Source organism: Carcharodon carcharias, chromosome 8, assembly GCF_017639515.1.
Source record: "Carcharodon carcharias isolate sCarCar2 chromosome 8, sCarCar2.pri, whole genome shotgun sequence".
NCBI classification, from domain to species: domain Eukaryota; kingdom Metazoa; phylum Chordata; class Chondrichthyes; order Lamniformes; family Lamnidae; genus Carcharodon; species Carcharodon carcharias.
Window position 1 is genome coordinate 127,836,829 of NC_054474.1, and position 18,375 is coordinate 127,855,203.

Consider the following 18,375-nt stretch of genomic DNA (forward strand, 5'->3'; position numbering starts at 1 on the left):
ATTGACTTCTTATATTTAATCTCTGTTGTTTAATAACAGTCACACAGTGCCAATTAAACAAAGAAAAATAGTTGTGAGTAGTCAAAATGGCTTCCAAATGCGATCTGGCTGCATTTATGGAGTACTTTTAATGCAAAAAATATTGTGCTTCCAAGATGCTTTGCAGTGATTCAAGGAAACTGGAGCAATCCTGTTCTTGATCTAATGAGTAGTATTAAATGGGCTTTTATTTTCCTTTTTCCCCTAATACATCTCTCTTCTGATGAAACCACTCAGTCATCCTGGGGTCTGACGATGCAGGTCCTTATTTACCCATAGCTATCTGCTGAAATGTAAGTCTCAGAGGATGGTTGAACATGAGGGGCATTCCAGTACAGTCGAAAGCTGTCATAGCCTGACATGCACAAATGTGCAATAATAGCAATCAGGAGTGAAAACTCTGGGCAATTCTTCTTTCCCAGCGCGGGTGCCAATTAAACCTGACCTTTGTAGCTTAGTACTACGATGCAAACAGAGTTATGAAGAGGAAACACCTTTGACCAATGTGTGTGTTTTCTCCACCATATAAGAGGCTTCAAAAGGGTATTGTATGTACAAGTGATGAATATATTTGGTCTCAGTCTTGGCTCAGTAGTACCCACGCTTGTCTCTGAGTCAGGAAGTTGTGAGTTCAAACCTCACACGAGAGACTTGAGCATATAATCTCGGCTGGAACTTCAATGAAGTACTGCAGTACTGAGGGAGTGCTGCACTTTCAGTAGCGCTGATTTTCAGATGAAACCAAGGTCCTGTGTGTCCTCTCTGGTGGACATAAAATATTTCAAAGAAGAACAGGGCCATTCTCTTGGTGTCTTGTCCAACATTTATCCCTCATTTTAAAAATAGTTACCTGGCAATTTATCTTTCTTCTGTGTGTGGGATCTTACTGTGTGTAATGCAGCACACTTGTGGCGTATAAGTTACAACCTAAAAACACTTCTACTCTTCACCTGATGTTTGCCTGCTCCTCCCTGCTACAAAAAAGCAGTGAAATTTGCAAAAACCAGATGAAATGTTAAAAAAGATGTATGGTAAGTGGAAATATCTGGAATGTCTCAAAACATACAAAGTTTTTTTTTGATTTCTTGAAGATGACAAAGATTCAGGGAAGGAAGCCTTGCAGACACCACAAATGAACAATAAAAATGGTCGCCACAAAGACACCCCTCCAAAAGAAGGTACAAACACTCTGAAAGTGAACGTGAGCAATTTGGTCACCTGCGCGAGGCTAAGCCAATCCCAGTCCTCTGTGCATTCCTCCTCTTCTGTTGGTTCTGTTCGAGGTGATGAGATGGGCGGTTATTCCGAATTCTATGGAGACTATGCACCGCTCTTTGACAACCTGAACGACCCAGACAACCTCAGTTTACAAGGTATGGCAAAAGCCAAAGTTAAAACTGGAATGGTGTTTTCTGTGTTTTGAGAGGTGGAAATTGGTCAAGGGAGAAGGAAGCCATAGGTGGACTTCGTTAACCTCATAGATTGAATAGCTAACTGTTTGGTTATTTCACTTCTGACTTAAGGACTGCAGCAAGCTATTTTCCCAACGTGTTGAAATTAGGGGAAGAGCACCTCAAGGATAGTGAATTTAATCCATTTTTGGTTTTCTTTTAATTTCCTATCCCTTAACGTGAAGAATAACTGTACCAAATGTTTGCTCTGGAATGACCAGTGCCATGAGAGCACTCTCCAAACTCTTTAAACTGATGCCACCATTGACTCTGGTTAGACAGCTTATCCATGCTAACAACGAAGATTTGTACACTTAATTTTAACACATAAAAACAGTTGCACACATTTTATCTCACTCATTTCTATTTTTGGCTTGGGGAACATACAACTCTTTGCCGGTTAATGGAGTTGGGAGTCGATCATTTTTAAGAATTTCATGATCAAGGAGCTGAACCTTTGCTGTGGGAATATATCACCCAGGAGACAAAATGGGTGATGCAGTGTCATGTGCTGCTGGCTTTATGTCCCACTTCTCTGAATAAATTGGAGTATGATGTATTTTAGAATTGGCTGTCAAAGGTTTCTGTATTCCTTGAAGGGTCAATGTACCTCTCCTGTCTCTAACAAACTGGGGTATAATACTGCTGCTATTGTACTCTGCTGTTCCAATCACCTATGCCATGAGGATACTAGTTAATTTGCTGTACTATCTTTTGTGTTATTTCATAGCTCTGCTTTATATAATCTTACAACACACGAGGAGATCATTGTGTTTATTCTGGCTGTGTAAAAGAACCATCCAATTAGTCTCACTCCCCTGCTCCTTCCCCAAGTCCCAACAACCCTCCTTTTCTTTCTAAGTATGTACCCTTTCCCCATCTAATTGTATTTCATGTTTCCTCAACCATAACCTGTTATAAATGATCAATGTTTTCATTGGAGTCTGCCAGTAAATCATTAAAAATGACCCCTAGGCAGGACTATTGTAGTATGAGTCTGATATGTGGGACAACTTGATCAGGAAGTGAGCTGCACTTGTTAACACCACCAACAATAACAAGCTTCAACAACATTCTGGGAACCTTTCCAACAAATTTACACATTTGCAGGATCTTTGTCCCACATTTACTTCCAGCCCATTTATGAACAAACTAAATGACACAGTAGTGTGATATAATTAAGTGGTCACAATTAAAATTGGCTTCAATTATATTGAAACATTTTTCCTATCAAACCAATGCCTGCATTAGAGAATACTCCTCTGTCTAGTTCAGAAATCTGTTATATTGCATTGGCCTGTTGGCTCTCTACCCTTGGCACAGCTCAACAGCAAGTTGGTATTTATATGCAAAATGTTACCAATATAATAATTGCCTCATTAGGTTTATAAAAACCTATTCTGTGGAGATTGACTACACAAAGTTTATAACAGGTGGAACACAAGTTCTACCATTCCACTTATTTTTTTTAACCGGAGGTGCAAGGATGTATTTTTATTCTGGTTTCCTTCAGCTGATGAAATGTAAACATTTTAAGTGAGGTCTTACAAAACTTTCAGGCTTGTAGCAGTTAAAAAAGAAACTTGAAGAAGAAGGAACTTGAAGAAAATGGGTCATAGAGACTCGAAACGTTAACTTTCTTTCTCTCTCTACCGATGCTGTCAGACCTGCTGAGTTTTTCCAACATTTTCTGTGTTTATTTGAAAAAGGAACTTGGTTGATTGAACATGTGTCAACACAATGGCTCGTAATTTCCAAGCTCCCAGCACCAAATTTATGGGGGGGTACCCCAAAGATATACGCATGACAATTGCCCAGAGCTGCACACTTCCTCTGGACAATTGCGCTGCGCTGGGAGCCATCTGAAAATGCTGTTTAAATCACAAACTTTGGATGATTCAGCTGGGGTTATACCAATAGTTGCTCAAAAAAGTTAGAAGAGTTAAAACCTCTACTAACTTCTGAGTAGATATTATAAAGACCCAGAACGACCCCACGGGACTGCCCCCAGCCACTGACCTCCAACACCCCCCAACCCCTATCCCTCGCCCTTTGACACCACCCCCCCATTACCCCCTCTCCCCCCAGACCTCTGAGCAACACCCTGGACCTTTGACCAACCCCCCCACCCCCCGGACCTACCCCGGACACCCCCACCCCACAAATCCTATGCACTTACCTTCTCCCTGGCCTGTCAATTTCCCTGGCCCTTTAAACTTACCTGCTTTACGGCAACAAGTGCCATAAAAAAGGAGGGTGTGGCCTCCCTGAATACATTGGAGCTGCACTTCGCTGGGGCCTGCAACGATGCAGGCCCCAAGCAGCTCTGGTGAACAGAAGTGACAACGTAATTTTCAAGACCAGGTAAGTAGGTATTTATTTTTTCTAATTCCTGCGGACCAGCGCTTTCCGACGCTGGCCAGAGGTTATGGCCCAATGTTAACTATTAGCTCGTTGTACAGTGCTGCATTTCATCAAAGTGGTGATCTCATTATGGTAATGTAACTGTGTTTATAACCCAACCCTGTTGGGAGATGGAGATCCAGTGCAGATTTATGAGGAGGGGAATGATGGACAATCAGAATTTAGTGCAGATGAAATGGGAACGGTGGAATTCTGGTGAAGTTGGCTTGAATGGCAGTAAAAGGGAACAGTCAAGTCTGAAAGTAAGACAGGCATGTAAGAGAGTTTTAGCAGCAAAGGGGTGGATGTAGATTGTGAAGGGGTGGATGGCAATCATGTGAAAGTTTGAAGTTTCAAAAACACTGGGGTTGATAAATATCTGTATTAATCTTGTCCTTGCCAGAAGACAGGAAGGAAAATATATGTATCTCCACATCAACCTGGCTACTTTATAAAATTATTATTTTTATTTTAAAAATGGACAAGGCTTTATCTTGACTAGCCATGACTCATACCAGAGGAATTTCTAACCTTCAGAAACCAGCAGGGACTGCATTATCTTTAAAGAGGTGCTAATGCCCTCTGTGACTGCTGACAATCAAATTCCAAAGAAATGCACCCACCTCCTTTACATTTCTAAAGCAGAGCACCACTCAACGGAGGTGATATGTCTGCAAAGGACAAAAGGGACCTTGACCCCTCTATTAAACACCTCAAGATTCCAGACCTGAGAAAATACGTCCTTTGTCCAATACCTAGGAGAAGAAGTGGGAAGTAAGTCAGATGACCTCCCACAAGCTTCTAGAACTGTAATATTGCCATGTGGAACTGAACCCAGGCAGTCTAATATTTCATCATCTAACTGGGAGCAGCAGAAAGAGTTCTGTCCAGATGAAGTGCCTGGCCCTCGTCGACACTGTGCGCTACTCGAACATTGGAACTTCTGTATCTGTGCCTTGAAGACTCATTCATCTTGATGTGCCTTCTCTCATTGTGAAAGTCCTGTTAAGCTTTGAAGGAATACGCCACTGGATTTTTGATCCTGGACTCTGGAGTCACATGAAACCATAACTCTTATTTTTATCGTGGACCTGCCCTGTACCCTTTTCTTTCCATTATCCCTCTTTCATTATGTGAGTGTAAAAAGAGGCGAATGTTGCAAAACCCTTTTCCTGCGTTTTGTGTGTGTGTAAAATAAACTAACCCTCTTATTTTACCTTATTTCAACATTGCTATGGGGTTATTAATAGAGGATTGGATCACTCCAAGCTGAAGGGTTAGGGAAAATACCCCACCACTTATAAAGGGGGGAGGAATCAGAAATCAAAGACACCTTTCTGTTTATGGATGGATAGTGAGTGGAGAAATCGGGGCTGTTTAAATTAATCTCCCTCCTCCCCGTAACAGGAATTGGGAGCTCAAGTCTAGGAAAACCCAATTTGAATTGGACCAAAGTCCAAGTTAAGAGATGAGCCAAATTAAAGATAAAATAAACCAATTAGAAACCAAAGAGGGACAATTCGGTGGCTGAAATTATCTGTCAGACAAATACAAATATCACAGCAAATTCTTTTAATCTCACATTAGGGCAACATTGGAGATTATACTACAAAGATGGGTATGGAAAAGGAAGTAATAACTAGTGAAATCCTAGCCTCCCTAAGCCAGGGACCAGTGAGATTTGTAGCCAGAAAAACACAGATAAAAGTTCCTCCTTAGGCCAAAAAGCCCAAGGTGCTCCAGATACTTTTGCAGAATTTAGACCTGAGTCCCTATCCAGAACAGATAAAAGAATCAGAACCAAAAACTGATTAGAGACCTGTATTCAAGGTCACCCTAGCCACAAAACAGGTGTTAGAGCTAGAAAGGAGGAGGCTAGAGAAAGAGTTCCAGAAAAGAGAAAGAGAGAGAAAGGGCTCACCAGGAAGAGATGCTGGAGATGAAATTAAAAGCTCCAGAAGCAGAGAGGAAATTCCAAAAGGAGATGGAAAGGAGGCAGACGGAATTAGCTATATTACGGGGAAATGACTTGATGAGGTCCCAAGCACTGTTCCTCAAGAACCCAGAACAGCCCAGAGAGGCTGGGCAACCAATATAATTTCAGCAAAACTCTGCAGAAGGCTGGAAAAAGTTCAGAGGCCCTGCAGTGGGTGAAAAAACCCGTCAGGGATGAGGTGTCTCAGGGAAAGCTACCTGGATTTAAAAAGGCTGAGATTAGGCCAGTAAAGTAAAAGAGGTCAGGAAAATGGATTTCAAAAGAGATGAAAGGAGGAGCTGAAACCGAATTGACTAGCACCTTCTTTAGTAAATTAAACAGGGAACAACGCCATTCCCAGGCAGCAAAACTAATAGTGAGGGTGCTGCCTCACACAGTCAAAGAGCCATGTGGCAGAGTAGTAGAGGCTGGCCAACCTCATGTGAGCCAGGGTGTCCCAGAGGTCATGGGACTGAATAGGGACCGACTGACCCCTACAGTAACTAAATTGGGGAAGTCATTACCCCATGAGTAGGTCCAGTCTTGCCACCACCCGAAAGGCAGAGTAAGTGTTGCAGTCAACTTCCAGGCGTTGAAAACTGGTGGGCAGTATTCAGCTGAGGAGCTGGGTGAAACAAAAAGGCTGGGATGGAAGTAGCAAAGGGTGGAGGAGATGCAGCCAAAGAGGGGCTAGTGGAACCCTTCTCTAATGGGAAAAATAGCGGCACAGAAAGTCCTTAGATCTGGCCAGCAAATTAAAAAAGGGAGCCCATACCCCTCCTGGATGAGCAAGAGGTCTGGCTGTTTGAAAACTTTCTTTTCACTTTCTGAAGAGGGATGCCAGGAAAGTCATCAAGTAGATGCTCAGTTGGTGAGGAAACTACCTTGCCCAGATGTAAAACAAAAGGAGCCAGCACCCCTGCTGGGTGAGCAGGAGGTCTGGCTACCCAAACCCGCCTTTCCAAATTTGGAGGCAGACCCGAGAGGTTCCCAAATACCCCCAGAGCTGGTGAGGAAACTGCCTCACCCAGTGGAAGAGCCACAGGGCACAGCAGCCAAAGCTAGTCCAAACCCTGTGAGCAAGGATATCCCCAAAGATACGGGATAGAATAGGAATGCAAAAAGGTCCCAAACCAGACAGAACAATTAAAAAAGAAAGAAACCTGTACCCCTGCTGGATGAACAGGTCTGGCTAGACCACACCATCTTTCCAAACTTAGAGGGAGAATAGGGAAGGTCCCAAGTGGACATGCAGATGGTGAGGGAGATGCCTCACCTAGTTGATAAGCTACAGGGCAGGGTAGCATGAGCTGGACAGCTACCTGAGGGCACTAGTATCCCAAACAAAATGGGACAAGTTGGGAACCAACCCCTCCCCAAGCTAACAACCGATCAGGGGAAAACAGTAACCCCGAATCTCCGGCACCCTTGGGAATACCACACGGGGAGTTTAAGCGCAGTTAGAACCAAATTGAACCCACAGCCCAGTCAACTGGTGAATGTCTAGCAGAGGTGGACACATCTAAGGGTAGCCAGGAGGGATCAAGTGAGAAGGAGGTTTTCCAACTTGAACCCTCGGCTGCCAGATGGGCAGACTCCGAAATTTCAAATGCCCTAGCAGCAACCCTGATCCAAGAGCAGTGGGAGGATGTGGCCACCCTGCTCGGGAAATTTAAAGAAGTTCACCAGGATCCTCTGGAGGCTATCCCCACTAGCAGTCCATGACGTGGATGTGGGAGAACCCCCATCGATACATTGAAAACCCTACCAGCTGAGCCCCAGCCAGCTAGCCCAGGTCAGGCATGAAACCCAGCACCCACTGGACCCTGATATAGGTGGAGCTGCTCCTCCACTTGAGGACAGTGGTGTTCCAGGGGACATGGAACTTGTTAGGAGAACAAGACCTCCTGCAGGCTGTTAGAACCTGTGATATCACTGTGTGGAACTGATCTAACAGGTAACAGCAGAAAGAGCTCTGAACATGTGATGCGCCTGACCCTCATCTACACTGTGAGCTACTGGAACATGGGAACTTCTGTATCTGTGCCTTTAAAGCTAATTCATCTCTACATGCCTTCTCCCATGGTGGAAGTCATTGCTTCTGGAAACTTGGATCACCCTGCAATGATTCCAGCCTGCTAACCTCTGAAGGAAAAAGCCACTGGACTTTTGATTCTGGACTCGCGTGAAACCATAACTCTTATTTTTATCATGTTGCCCTGTGCCCCTTAATTTCCCTTACCCCTCTTTGGTTGTATGAGTGCAAAAAAGTTGGACATTGCAAAATCCTTTTCCCATGTTTTGTGCACGCTTAAAATAAACTACCCCTCCTATTTTGCGGAGAGGGATACAGTTGACGTTTCGAGTCCGTAAGATCGCAAGTTAGTCTGTCCACAAGTGTGACCCAGACCTCCCTGTCTCTTGCCATTTCAACACACCACCCTGCTCTCATGTCCACATGTCCATCCTTGGCCTGCTGCATTGTTCCAGTGAAGCTCAGTGCAAACTAGAGGAATGGCACCTCATCCTTCGACTAGGCACTTTACAGTCTTCCGGACTGAATTATGAGTTCAACAATTTCAGATCATGAACTCTCTCCTCCATCTCCACCCCCTTTCCGATCCCCCTTTTTCCAATAATTTATAATTTTTTCACAGCTATATATTTTTTTTCTTTTTCCCCCTATTTTTAAATTTATTTCGATCTATTGTTTCACCTCCACCTTTTAGCCCATTTCAATCCCTTCCCCCCACCCCAGCTGCACTAGGGCCATCTGCCACTAGCTTGTTTCCCTTAATGTCCCCATTAGCACATCTTTTAGATATTGTCACCACCGTCAACACCCCTTTGTCCTTTTGTCTATGACATCTTTGGCAGTCTCTTCTTGGCCTGCACCTATCACTGGCTCCCTATCGAGCTCTCTTGTCCCAGCCCCTTCTACCAGTTTATGTTTCATCTCATTTCTATATATCTTAGTTCTGATGAAGGGTCATAAGGACTCGAAACGTCAACTGTATCCCTCTCCGCAGATGCTGTCAGACCTTCTGAGTTTTTCCAGGTATTTTTGTTTTTGTTCTAGATTTCCAGCATCCGCAGTATTTTGCTTTTACCCTTCCTATTTTATCTTATTTCAAGTTTGTTGTGGGGTTATTAATAGAGGATTGGATCACTCCAAACTGAAGGGCTGGGGAAACTACAACATCACTTATAAAGGGGGGAAATTGTAAATCAAAGACCATTTATGTTTAAGGATGGGTAGTGAGAGGAGAAATAAGGGCTGCTTAAATTAATCCTCCTCCTGTCTGTAGCAATCTAAAGACACCAAATGAATTCTTAACACCTTGATATCAACTCTTTTTCAAGGAACAGTCTGGGATGTACTGACCAATCCTGTGTCTAAGAAAACACAGAAGAAAACTGATAAATGAATAATGATTTTGGCCAAGTAATTTAATTTACTGAACAATTCTATTTTATACGTTTTAGATGTCATATAATGTTTGGCAAGTTGCTAACAATGGATTGTAAATGGAATTGCAATTACAGTACTACACAAATGATTTCACACCGTTGTGGATAATTGAAAGTGTATTTATGTCATTTGCTTCATCATGATTTATTACAGTGCAATACCACAAGTCTTTAACAAAATAGCTGTGATGCAGCATATTGTTCAGTGATTCCACGCTGGGAAATTTTTAGCCCATTCTGCATCACAATTACTTTCATTTTATCAATAAGAGAAAGAAGAACTTCTTCAGTGGTGACCTTTCCAAGATAAGAGTTTCCACCACAGGGTTTGTATGCCACCAAAACATGTGTGTATTATAGGTATAACAAAACTTGTAGCTTTATCACCCAAAGAGGTGGGTTCACACCTAAACCATACTGCTTGTTGCATCGATTATGTAAAGTGCTCAAGCTCTTGGCATTTGATGAGGTGAAAGACTTTGAGCAGGTATTATTCTGGACTTCAGGATCCTGACACTGGTCATTAAGATGCACAGGTGAAGGGCAATATTTAGTTAAGTACTTTTTATGAATTTAAAGCACTTATAAAGAAAGACATTGGGTTGGTAGTGAGGAAGCAAGCATATGTACTGCTGAGTTCTGTGAATAAACCCTTCATCAAGAAAACTATATTAGTGCCTACTTTGGGATTGAAATAACATCAACTGGGGAGTCCCAAGTCCATGCTTGCTGGCAGTGTGCCCTCTAACACAGTTTTCCCAGAGGCGGTCTCCCAATTGGCTGCTTCCGTGCTCACAGTCCAATTAAGGACATTGGCCGGACTGTCAATGCTGCAAGCCCAATCAGAGGGATGGCAGCTCTGGATCCTTGGCACCTTGGCAGCCTCACTGGGAGAGGTGGATGCTGCTGAGGTAGATTGGTGACTCCGAGGCACTTCCGAATGGAAAAATGAATAATTATTCAGCATGCGGAAGGCGGCAAATCCATTGGAGGGGAAACCCTTCTACATGGATAGTTGGGGCCACATGGTGGTCTTAGGTGCCCGTGGCCACTCCTTTGGCAGCTGGAGCCTACGATCCCCACTCCGACACCCCCCCAAGATTGCCACAGGGCGGCCACCTCCATTAAGCAGGTAGCCTCCGCATGTAGTGGGGAGGCTGTGTTACTACAAAAGAATGCCAGCAAAGTCAGAAAATGGCCCATGATTGAGGCTTTAATCTTGTAAATTGGCTTATTGGCTTCCCACCTCTTTAATGCTATGAACTGATTCACATTCCTGCCTATCCCTGGGAAACTTACCTAGCAGCAAGAATGCATCAATGGACCATCCCAGAACTATATCCTCACATTTTGCCAGCCCACCCACCTCCAAGCCCACCCCATGTGGCCAGGAAGATTCTGCCCTTTGGCCCATCTAGCTATGGGATGAATTTTACACCTCAACAAAAATACCTGTAAAAAGGGCTTAACCCACTGATTGGGTCGAAGGTTTTTAGGTAGGCAGTAAAACAATTAAAACCCAGAATAAAAACTCAAAATACTGGAAAAACTCAGCAGGTCTGACAGCATCAGTGGAGGGAGGAACAGAGGTAACTCCATCAGACTTGCTGAGTTTTTCCATCATTTTCTGTTTTTATTTCAGATTTTCAGCATCCGTAGTATTTTGCTTTTATTTTCGTTAAAATTGGCAATTCATTTAAACAATAACAGTTTACATTTATATACAGAAGCAAAATACTGCAGATGCTGGAAATCTGAAATAAAAACAGAAAATGCAGAAAATATTCAGCAGGTGAGACAACACCAAGGAACATGCAACAGAGTTAATGTTTCAGGTCAATGACCTTTCATCAGAAAAAAATATCTAGTGTTATGCATGCAATTACATAGTGCCCATACATTGTAAAAGTTTCACAGGAACCTTATTTATTTAGCAGGGACAGCTACCATTGGATAGGATAGTAAAGGGATTGATACTTAGAGGAATAATTTTCTTAAATATTATACTTTCCATCAGTTATTTATTTAAGTGGGCTTGACTGTACTATTTACCTAAATTTGTTTTACTGCATCAGCTCACTTCATCTTTGATGAAATTTTACCCTATCAACTCTCTATTAAGATATGTATAATGTACCGAATGAGTACATTTTTCTAAACATCAAGTCGAGAGGCTGACTATGAAGGCATTAACTTTTTTTTTCTTTCGTCATGGTATTTGGATGTCGGTCACAAGCCAGCATTTATTGCCCATCCCTAATTGCCCTTGTGAAAGTGGTGGTGAACTGTCTTCTTGAACCACTGCAGTCCATATGGTGTAGGTACTCCCACAGTGCTTTTACAGAGTGGGTTCCAGGATTTTGACCCAGCAACAGTGAAGGAATGGCAATTTTTTTTTTACAAATCAGAATAGTGCATGCCTGCAGAGGATCTGCAGGTGGTGGTGTTCCCATGTGTCTGCTGCCCTTCTCTTTCTAGCAGTAGAGCCATGGGTTTGGGAAGTGTTGTCGAAGAAGCCTTGGTAAGCTGCTGCTGGTATTTTGTTGATGGTACGTTCTGCTGCCACTGTGCTGGAGGGTGTTTAAGGCAGTGGATGTGAAGTCAGTCAAGTGGGCTTTTTTGTCTGGATGGAGCTTCTTGAGTGTTGTTGGAGCTGCACTAATCCAGACAAGTAGCATGTATTTCATCACACTCCTGGCTTGTGTCTTGTAGATAGTGCAATTGGGAAGTTAGGAGATGAGTTACTCGCCACAAAATTCCCAACATCTGACTTACTCGAGGGTCAGGTGAGTTTTTTGATCAGTGGTGATCCCCAGGATGTTGGTAGTGGGGGATTCATAAATGGTAACGGCATTGAATGTCAAGGGGAGATGGTTAGACTCCCCCTTGTTGGTGATGGTCCTTGCCTGGCATTTGTATGGTGCAAATTATAACCAACTCAAGCCTGAATGTTGTCTAGGTCTTGCAAACATGAACCACTTCATTTACCTGAGAAGTTGTGAATTAAATTAAAACTGTGGAATTATGAGCAAACATACTCATTTCTGACCTTAAGATGGAGGGAAGATCATATATAATTTGGCCAGAGTGGGCTGGGGGCAGCTACTTTTAGGTAAATCTGCGTCAGAGCAGTGGGACCCATTCAAGAAGGAAATAGAGAGAGTACAGTGCCAACATATTACAGTAAAGACAAAGGGTGGGACCAACAAACCCAATCCAATCCTGTATATCCCTCAACAGAGATCGGTGTTGGGTCCCTTGCTGTTTGTGGTATATATAAACAATTTAGACTTCAATGTAGGAGGGTTGATCAGTAAGTTCGCGGATGACACAAAAATTGGTGGGGTGGTAAGTAGTGAGGAGGATAGCTTTAGATTACAGGAGGATATAGATGGGCTGGTCAGATAGGCTGATCAGTGACAAATGGAATTTGATCCGGATAAGTGTGAGGGCAGGACAAACAAGGCATGGAAATACTGGTAGTGTCTCCTCTTGCAATGGCGAAACCAATGAATAAAGACAACAGGCGGCAGAGATTTTGAAAGCCTTGAGCACTTTTAACCCTGAGTGAATGTAACTTATAACGCTATGTATTCAACACTAGAGCTCAAGGAGAAAAATAACCCATTGAATGGTCCATGGCTGCAGTAACACAGCTTGCAGAATCAAGTGAATTCGGACAGCTAAAAGATGATCGGCTTACAGATCAAATAGTCTTAGGCCTATGAGATCGCTCATGAGAGAAAGTCTACTGAAAGAAGAGAGATTTATGCTCAGGAAAGTGATAGATGTGTACAGAAATGCGGAGCTTGTAAAATTTCAGTTAGAACACATGGATGACAGAGCAGAGCAGGAGATACATTATGCTAAGAGACATTCCAGGCCATAAGATCAGAGCAATCACAGACAAAGGGCAGGATGCAAATACTGCGGAGAACATCATACAAAGGAAAAGAAGGGTTGCTCAGTCTGAGGAAAGCAGTGTTTTAACTGCAAGAAACTGAATCATTTCACACACAAGTGTTTGGCGAGAATAAAGCAAAACAAGCCAATACAGATGGCCACTGAAGGGATATCATCAATAGAGCCTGATGAAGAACTATACGTACATACATATATACAAAATAAGAACTAAAGTAGGCCATTCAGCCCCTCGAGCCTATTCCACCATTCAGTAAGATAATGGCTGATCTGTTTTTGTAACATATTCTACATTCCCATCTACCCCGATAACCTTTGATTTCCTTGCCTAACAAGAATCTATCTACCTTCACCTTAAAAATATTCAACGATGCCTTCTGAGGAGAAAGTGGCAAAACCCTCAGAGAAAAAAATTCTCCTTATCTCTGCCCTAAAAGGGTGACCCCTAATTTTAAAATGGTGCCCTCTAGTTCTGCACTCACTCACAAGAGGAAACATCCTTTCCATGTCCACACTGTCGATACCGTTCAGGATCTTATATACTTCCATCAAGTCACACCCTCACTCTTCTAAACTCCAGTGGAAACAAACCCAGTCTGAGTAACCTTCCCTCAAACGACAGCCCACTCATTCCAGGGATAAATCTAGTAAACCTCCTCTGAACTCCGTATTTACATCCTTCCTTAAATAGGGAGACAAAAACTGCGCACAATATTCGAGATGTGGTCTCACTAGTGCCCTGTATAACTGAAGCATAACATCCTTACATTATGTTCAATTCCTCTCATAATAACAGATAGATGATAACAATACAACAGGTTGGTTCCATCAATTCTGTAGGTGATAAATAGTTTGTGACTGTTACTCTCCTTCTGCAGTCATCATTGTATCAAACGAATAAGAAGTGCCAGATAGACACTGCTGTGTCATGCAACATAATGACCCCCTCAAACCTGTGCAGAGTAGCTCAACATGGTGATTCAAAACTGAAGCACTTAAAAGTGAGGTTGAGGCTTTATGATGGCACAGTACTCGTACCGAGAGGGCAAATTAGTCTGAGAGCCCAAAGCAAAGGCAAGAAGGAAGATTTAGAGCTCCAGATCATAGGTGGGATGCAGCAGCCATTCATCTCAGCTGGAGCAAGTCTAAAGTTTGGACTGGTAACCCTAAATATGCCAACAGAGATTCAGTGTGAAGCAGCAGCTTGACATGATCTGGAAGTCATCAACCCAGCAGAGACGGTGAATCTGACAGACAAGTGTCTTGCTCAAATCAAGAGAACTACCCAACAAGTTGAACTCTCCAAGTGCTGCAAGAAATAATGATGAAAGGATGGCTTGAAAGCATCAAGGACACACCTGTGATCACGAGCATATTGGGCATACCAAGATGAATTGACAGCCCATGATGACGTCTTGTACAAATGAAATAGAGCCATCATCCCTAAGGAGATGAGAGGAGAGATGTTAAAGCGCATTCATGCAAGCCATCAAGGAATTGAATGGAGTCTGAGCAAGGCAAGAGAAGTGCTCTACTGGCCAAACATGAGCAATGAAATTAAACACCATATAGGCCAGTATTGTGCTTGTGACGCGTACCAAGCTAGAGAGCCATTGATGATGCATGACATCCCAGGCAGTCCATAGATGGAGCTGGGAGTAAACCTCTTTACTATAGCAGGAAATGATTATCTTGTCACTGTAGACTACTGTTCTGACGACTGGGAGTTAGACCAGCTGACTTCAATGATGACAAGAGAAATAGTAGAATGCCTGAAAGCACACTTCAGTCATTACAGCATTCCAGACATTGCGATGAGTAATAATGACCCTCAGTTCATGAGTGAAGAGTGAAAAGTTCAGCCGAGTCACAAAGGATTAAGAAATTCTACACTACACATCATCTCTACACTATCCCCAGCCGAATGGAAAGGCTGAGGCAGCAGTGAAATTCGCCAAGGTTATCATCAAGAAATCGAGCAAATCTAGCACAGATATATATAAGGCAACCTTCGAGTGGAGAAACACACGGACTGAATACATAGAAAGTAGTCCAGTCCAAAAACTAATGTCATGCCACACCTAAATGATTCTTCCAATAGCAAAAATGCTACTGAAACCAGAAGTAGTAACAGGCATGAGTGAAAAAAATCAAGGTGAAATGGCAGAAAGCCAAATTTCATTTTGACAGGAATGTCAAACCACTACCATAGGCGAGCATTGGAGAGCCAGTCAGGGTACAAACCTTCAACAGTCAACAGGAGTCAGCCAACATGGAAACTTGGGACATGAATAGAGAAATTGTCACCTCAATCGCCCAAGATGGAAGCGAACAACTAAATATACCAGTGCGACCACAGGCATATATGGACAATTAGCAAAGCTGCTCTTGCAGTGATCAGCCAGTCAGGGAGAAGTGATCTCGCCTGCTGTACTGAGTACAGAACCACCATTATTCCCAGATATCCACAGGTCCACAACAATGGAAATGGAACAGCAACAGTTACCACAGCAACAAGTACCACAGGAATGACGCTCTGCAGAAAAGGAACATCACTCAGTTGAACAGCAAATGACAATGCGTATATGTACCATTAAGAGACCTGCATGATTTAAAGACAGTGTGTGGAGTTTTACGGCCCTGTCAGGGTGAGGTATAAAATGCGGTGAGCAGTTCAAAAGTCCATTGACTATGGTGGTATCATAAAATCCCGCCGGCGTAAATTTCCTCCCTATGTATGCAATGTAGGTAGGAGATTGACTGGTAGGACAAACAGTTGTAATGCAAGAGAACAGTGGGTGTATAGTGGGTAACTTGGGTAACTCAGTTACACATGATCGTGCATGCAAATTTGCCTTTTTATTTAGGAAGAGGGGGATGTTTGTGTCTTTTGTTCATTATGAAAAAGGGGCAGTTGAGTTTTGAAATGCAACCATACTACATTTCTGATAAAACAAAAAAACTGCGGACGCTGGAAATCCAAAACAAAAACAGAATTACCTAGAAAAACTCAGCAGGTCTGGCAGCATCGGCGGAGAAGAAAAGAGTTGACGTTTCGAGTCCTCATGACCCTTTGACAGAAATTGAGTTCGAGTCCAAGAAAGAGTTGAAATATAGGGCGCATCCCTCACGCCTTCTCCTCCCTCCCAGAAACATGATAGGGTCCCCCTTGTCCTCACTTATCACCCCACCAGCCTCCGCATTCAAAGGATCATCCTCCGCCATTTCCGCCAACTCCAGCATGATGCCACCACCAAACACATCTTCCCTTCACCCCCCTTATCGGCATTCCATAGGGATCGCTCCCTCCGGGACACCCTGGTCCACTCCTCCATCACCCCCTACTCCTCAGCCCCCTCCTATGGCACCACCCCATGCCCACGCAAAAGATGCAACACCTGCCCCTTCACTTCCTCTCTCCTCACCGTCCAAGGACCCAAACACTCCTTTCAAGTGAAGCAGCATTTCACTTGCATTTCCCCCAACTTAGTCTACTGCATTCGTTGCTCCCAACGTGGTCTCCTCTACATTGGAGAGACCAAACGTAAACTGGGCGACCGCTTTGCAGAACACCTGCGGTCTGTCCGCAAGAATGACCCAAACCTCCCTGTCGCTTGCCATTTTAACACTCCACCCTGCTCTCTTGCCCACATGTCTGTCCTTGGCTTGCTGCATTGTTCCAGTGAAGCCCAACGCAAACTGGAGGAACAACACCTCATCTTCCGACTAGGCACTTTACAGCCATCTGGACTGAATATTGAATTCAACAACTTTAGGTCGTGAGCTCCCTCCCCCATCCCCACCCCCTTTCTGTTTCCCCCTTCCTTTTTTTCCCAATAAATTATAAAGATTTTCCTTTTCCCACCTATTTCCATTATTTAAAAAAAAAACCCCACTAGAGCTATACCTTGAGTGCCCTACCATCCATTCTTAATTAGCACATTCGTTTAGATAATATCACCAACTTTAACTTTAACACCTATGTGTTCTATTGTACTATTGTCGTTGACATCTTTTGATGATCTGCTTCTATCACTGCTTGTTTGTCCCTACAACCACACCCCCCCCTCCACCTCTCTCTCTATCTCTCCGCCCCCCCACACACACACCTTAAAACAGCTTATATTTCAACTCTTTCTTGGACTCGAACTCAAGTTCTGTCGAAGGGTCATGAGGACTCGAAACGTCAACTCTTTTCTTCTCCGCCGATGCTGCCAGACCTGCTGAGTTTTTCCAGGTAATTCTGTTTTTGTTTTATACTACATTTCTGATCTGCTTGCTATAGTTAAGTGACCTCTGCCATGAGGGAAGCTCTGTAAACTGCCATCTTGCAGTCGGTTCAATAATGACCTTTCACTGAGAAAACACTGAAAAGCACTGCTGCCTTTGAACGTGAAATCGGTTTCTCTCTTTTTCCCTATATTTATCTCTCTTTATTTCTCTCCCCTCCTCCCTCCTTTTCAAGAAAGATAAGGATGGCATTTATCATTTTTCCAAACCACAACTTTTTATATCTTTTCATTTTCAAATTAAGCTGCTTGATGTTGTTGTTAGCCCCATCTGGATGACCCATATTGAACAGTTCACCCTTTTAGGTGTCAATCACCTCCAACATACATGTCAGGAATTATAATGAGCCCAAGACCCTGACACATCACCAGGTGGGCTTACTCCCATATTTTAGCAGCCTTCATTGGCTAAGGAACTAAACACCTCCAGGTCAAAGTGGCAATGTTTTCAGCCTCCTGATAAGCTGTCTCCAATTTGTGATCATGTCTCCTTGGGCCTGCCACTCCGTGAGAAGCACTTTGTCTCACTGAAACAACCAGGACCTTCAGCGTTAGCTCTTTCTGTTTCCTAAAGATCGACCTAAAAACCAATCCCAATCTGAAAACACCTCAAGGCACTTTTTAGGGCATTTTTGCTACATAGGAATTGATTTTGATTATGGATGGAGTGTCAGCTTTACCACTCAGCTCAGATTGAGTAAGATGCAAGATTGTGAACAGTTTGCTCAGCATGGGAGGATGGAGTTTGTGGCATGTGGAAAGGCTGAAGACAGTGCCTTTGGTCCAATGTTGAGTTGAAAAACGTTGAGATTCTTCCAGGATTTAA

The 18,375-nt window shown here is 43.2% G+C and overlaps 1 protein-coding gene across 11 annotated transcripts in view; it reads left to right on the forward strand.

The window, feature by feature from the left end:
* The window catches only part of abca2 (ATP-binding cassette, sub-family A (ABC1), member 2), a 592,304-nt gene that overhangs the window by 458,998 nt on the left and 114,931 nt on the right, over window positions 1-18,375 (forward strand). For 9 of the 11 annotated variants that reach the window (XR_005943747.1, XM_041193236.1, XM_041193243.1 and 6 more), the window contains one exon: window positions 1,131-1,412. Coding sequence is in view for 10 of the 11 variants with exons in the window: in XM_041193236.1 (XP_041049170.1) it covers window positions 1,131-1,412 (282 nt within the window). In the remaining variant the exon portion in view is untranslated. The remainder of the gene's footprint in view (window positions 1-1,130; window positions 1,413-18,375) is intronic. The other 2 variants (XM_041193239.1, XM_041193238.1) reach the window with 1 other exon arrangement.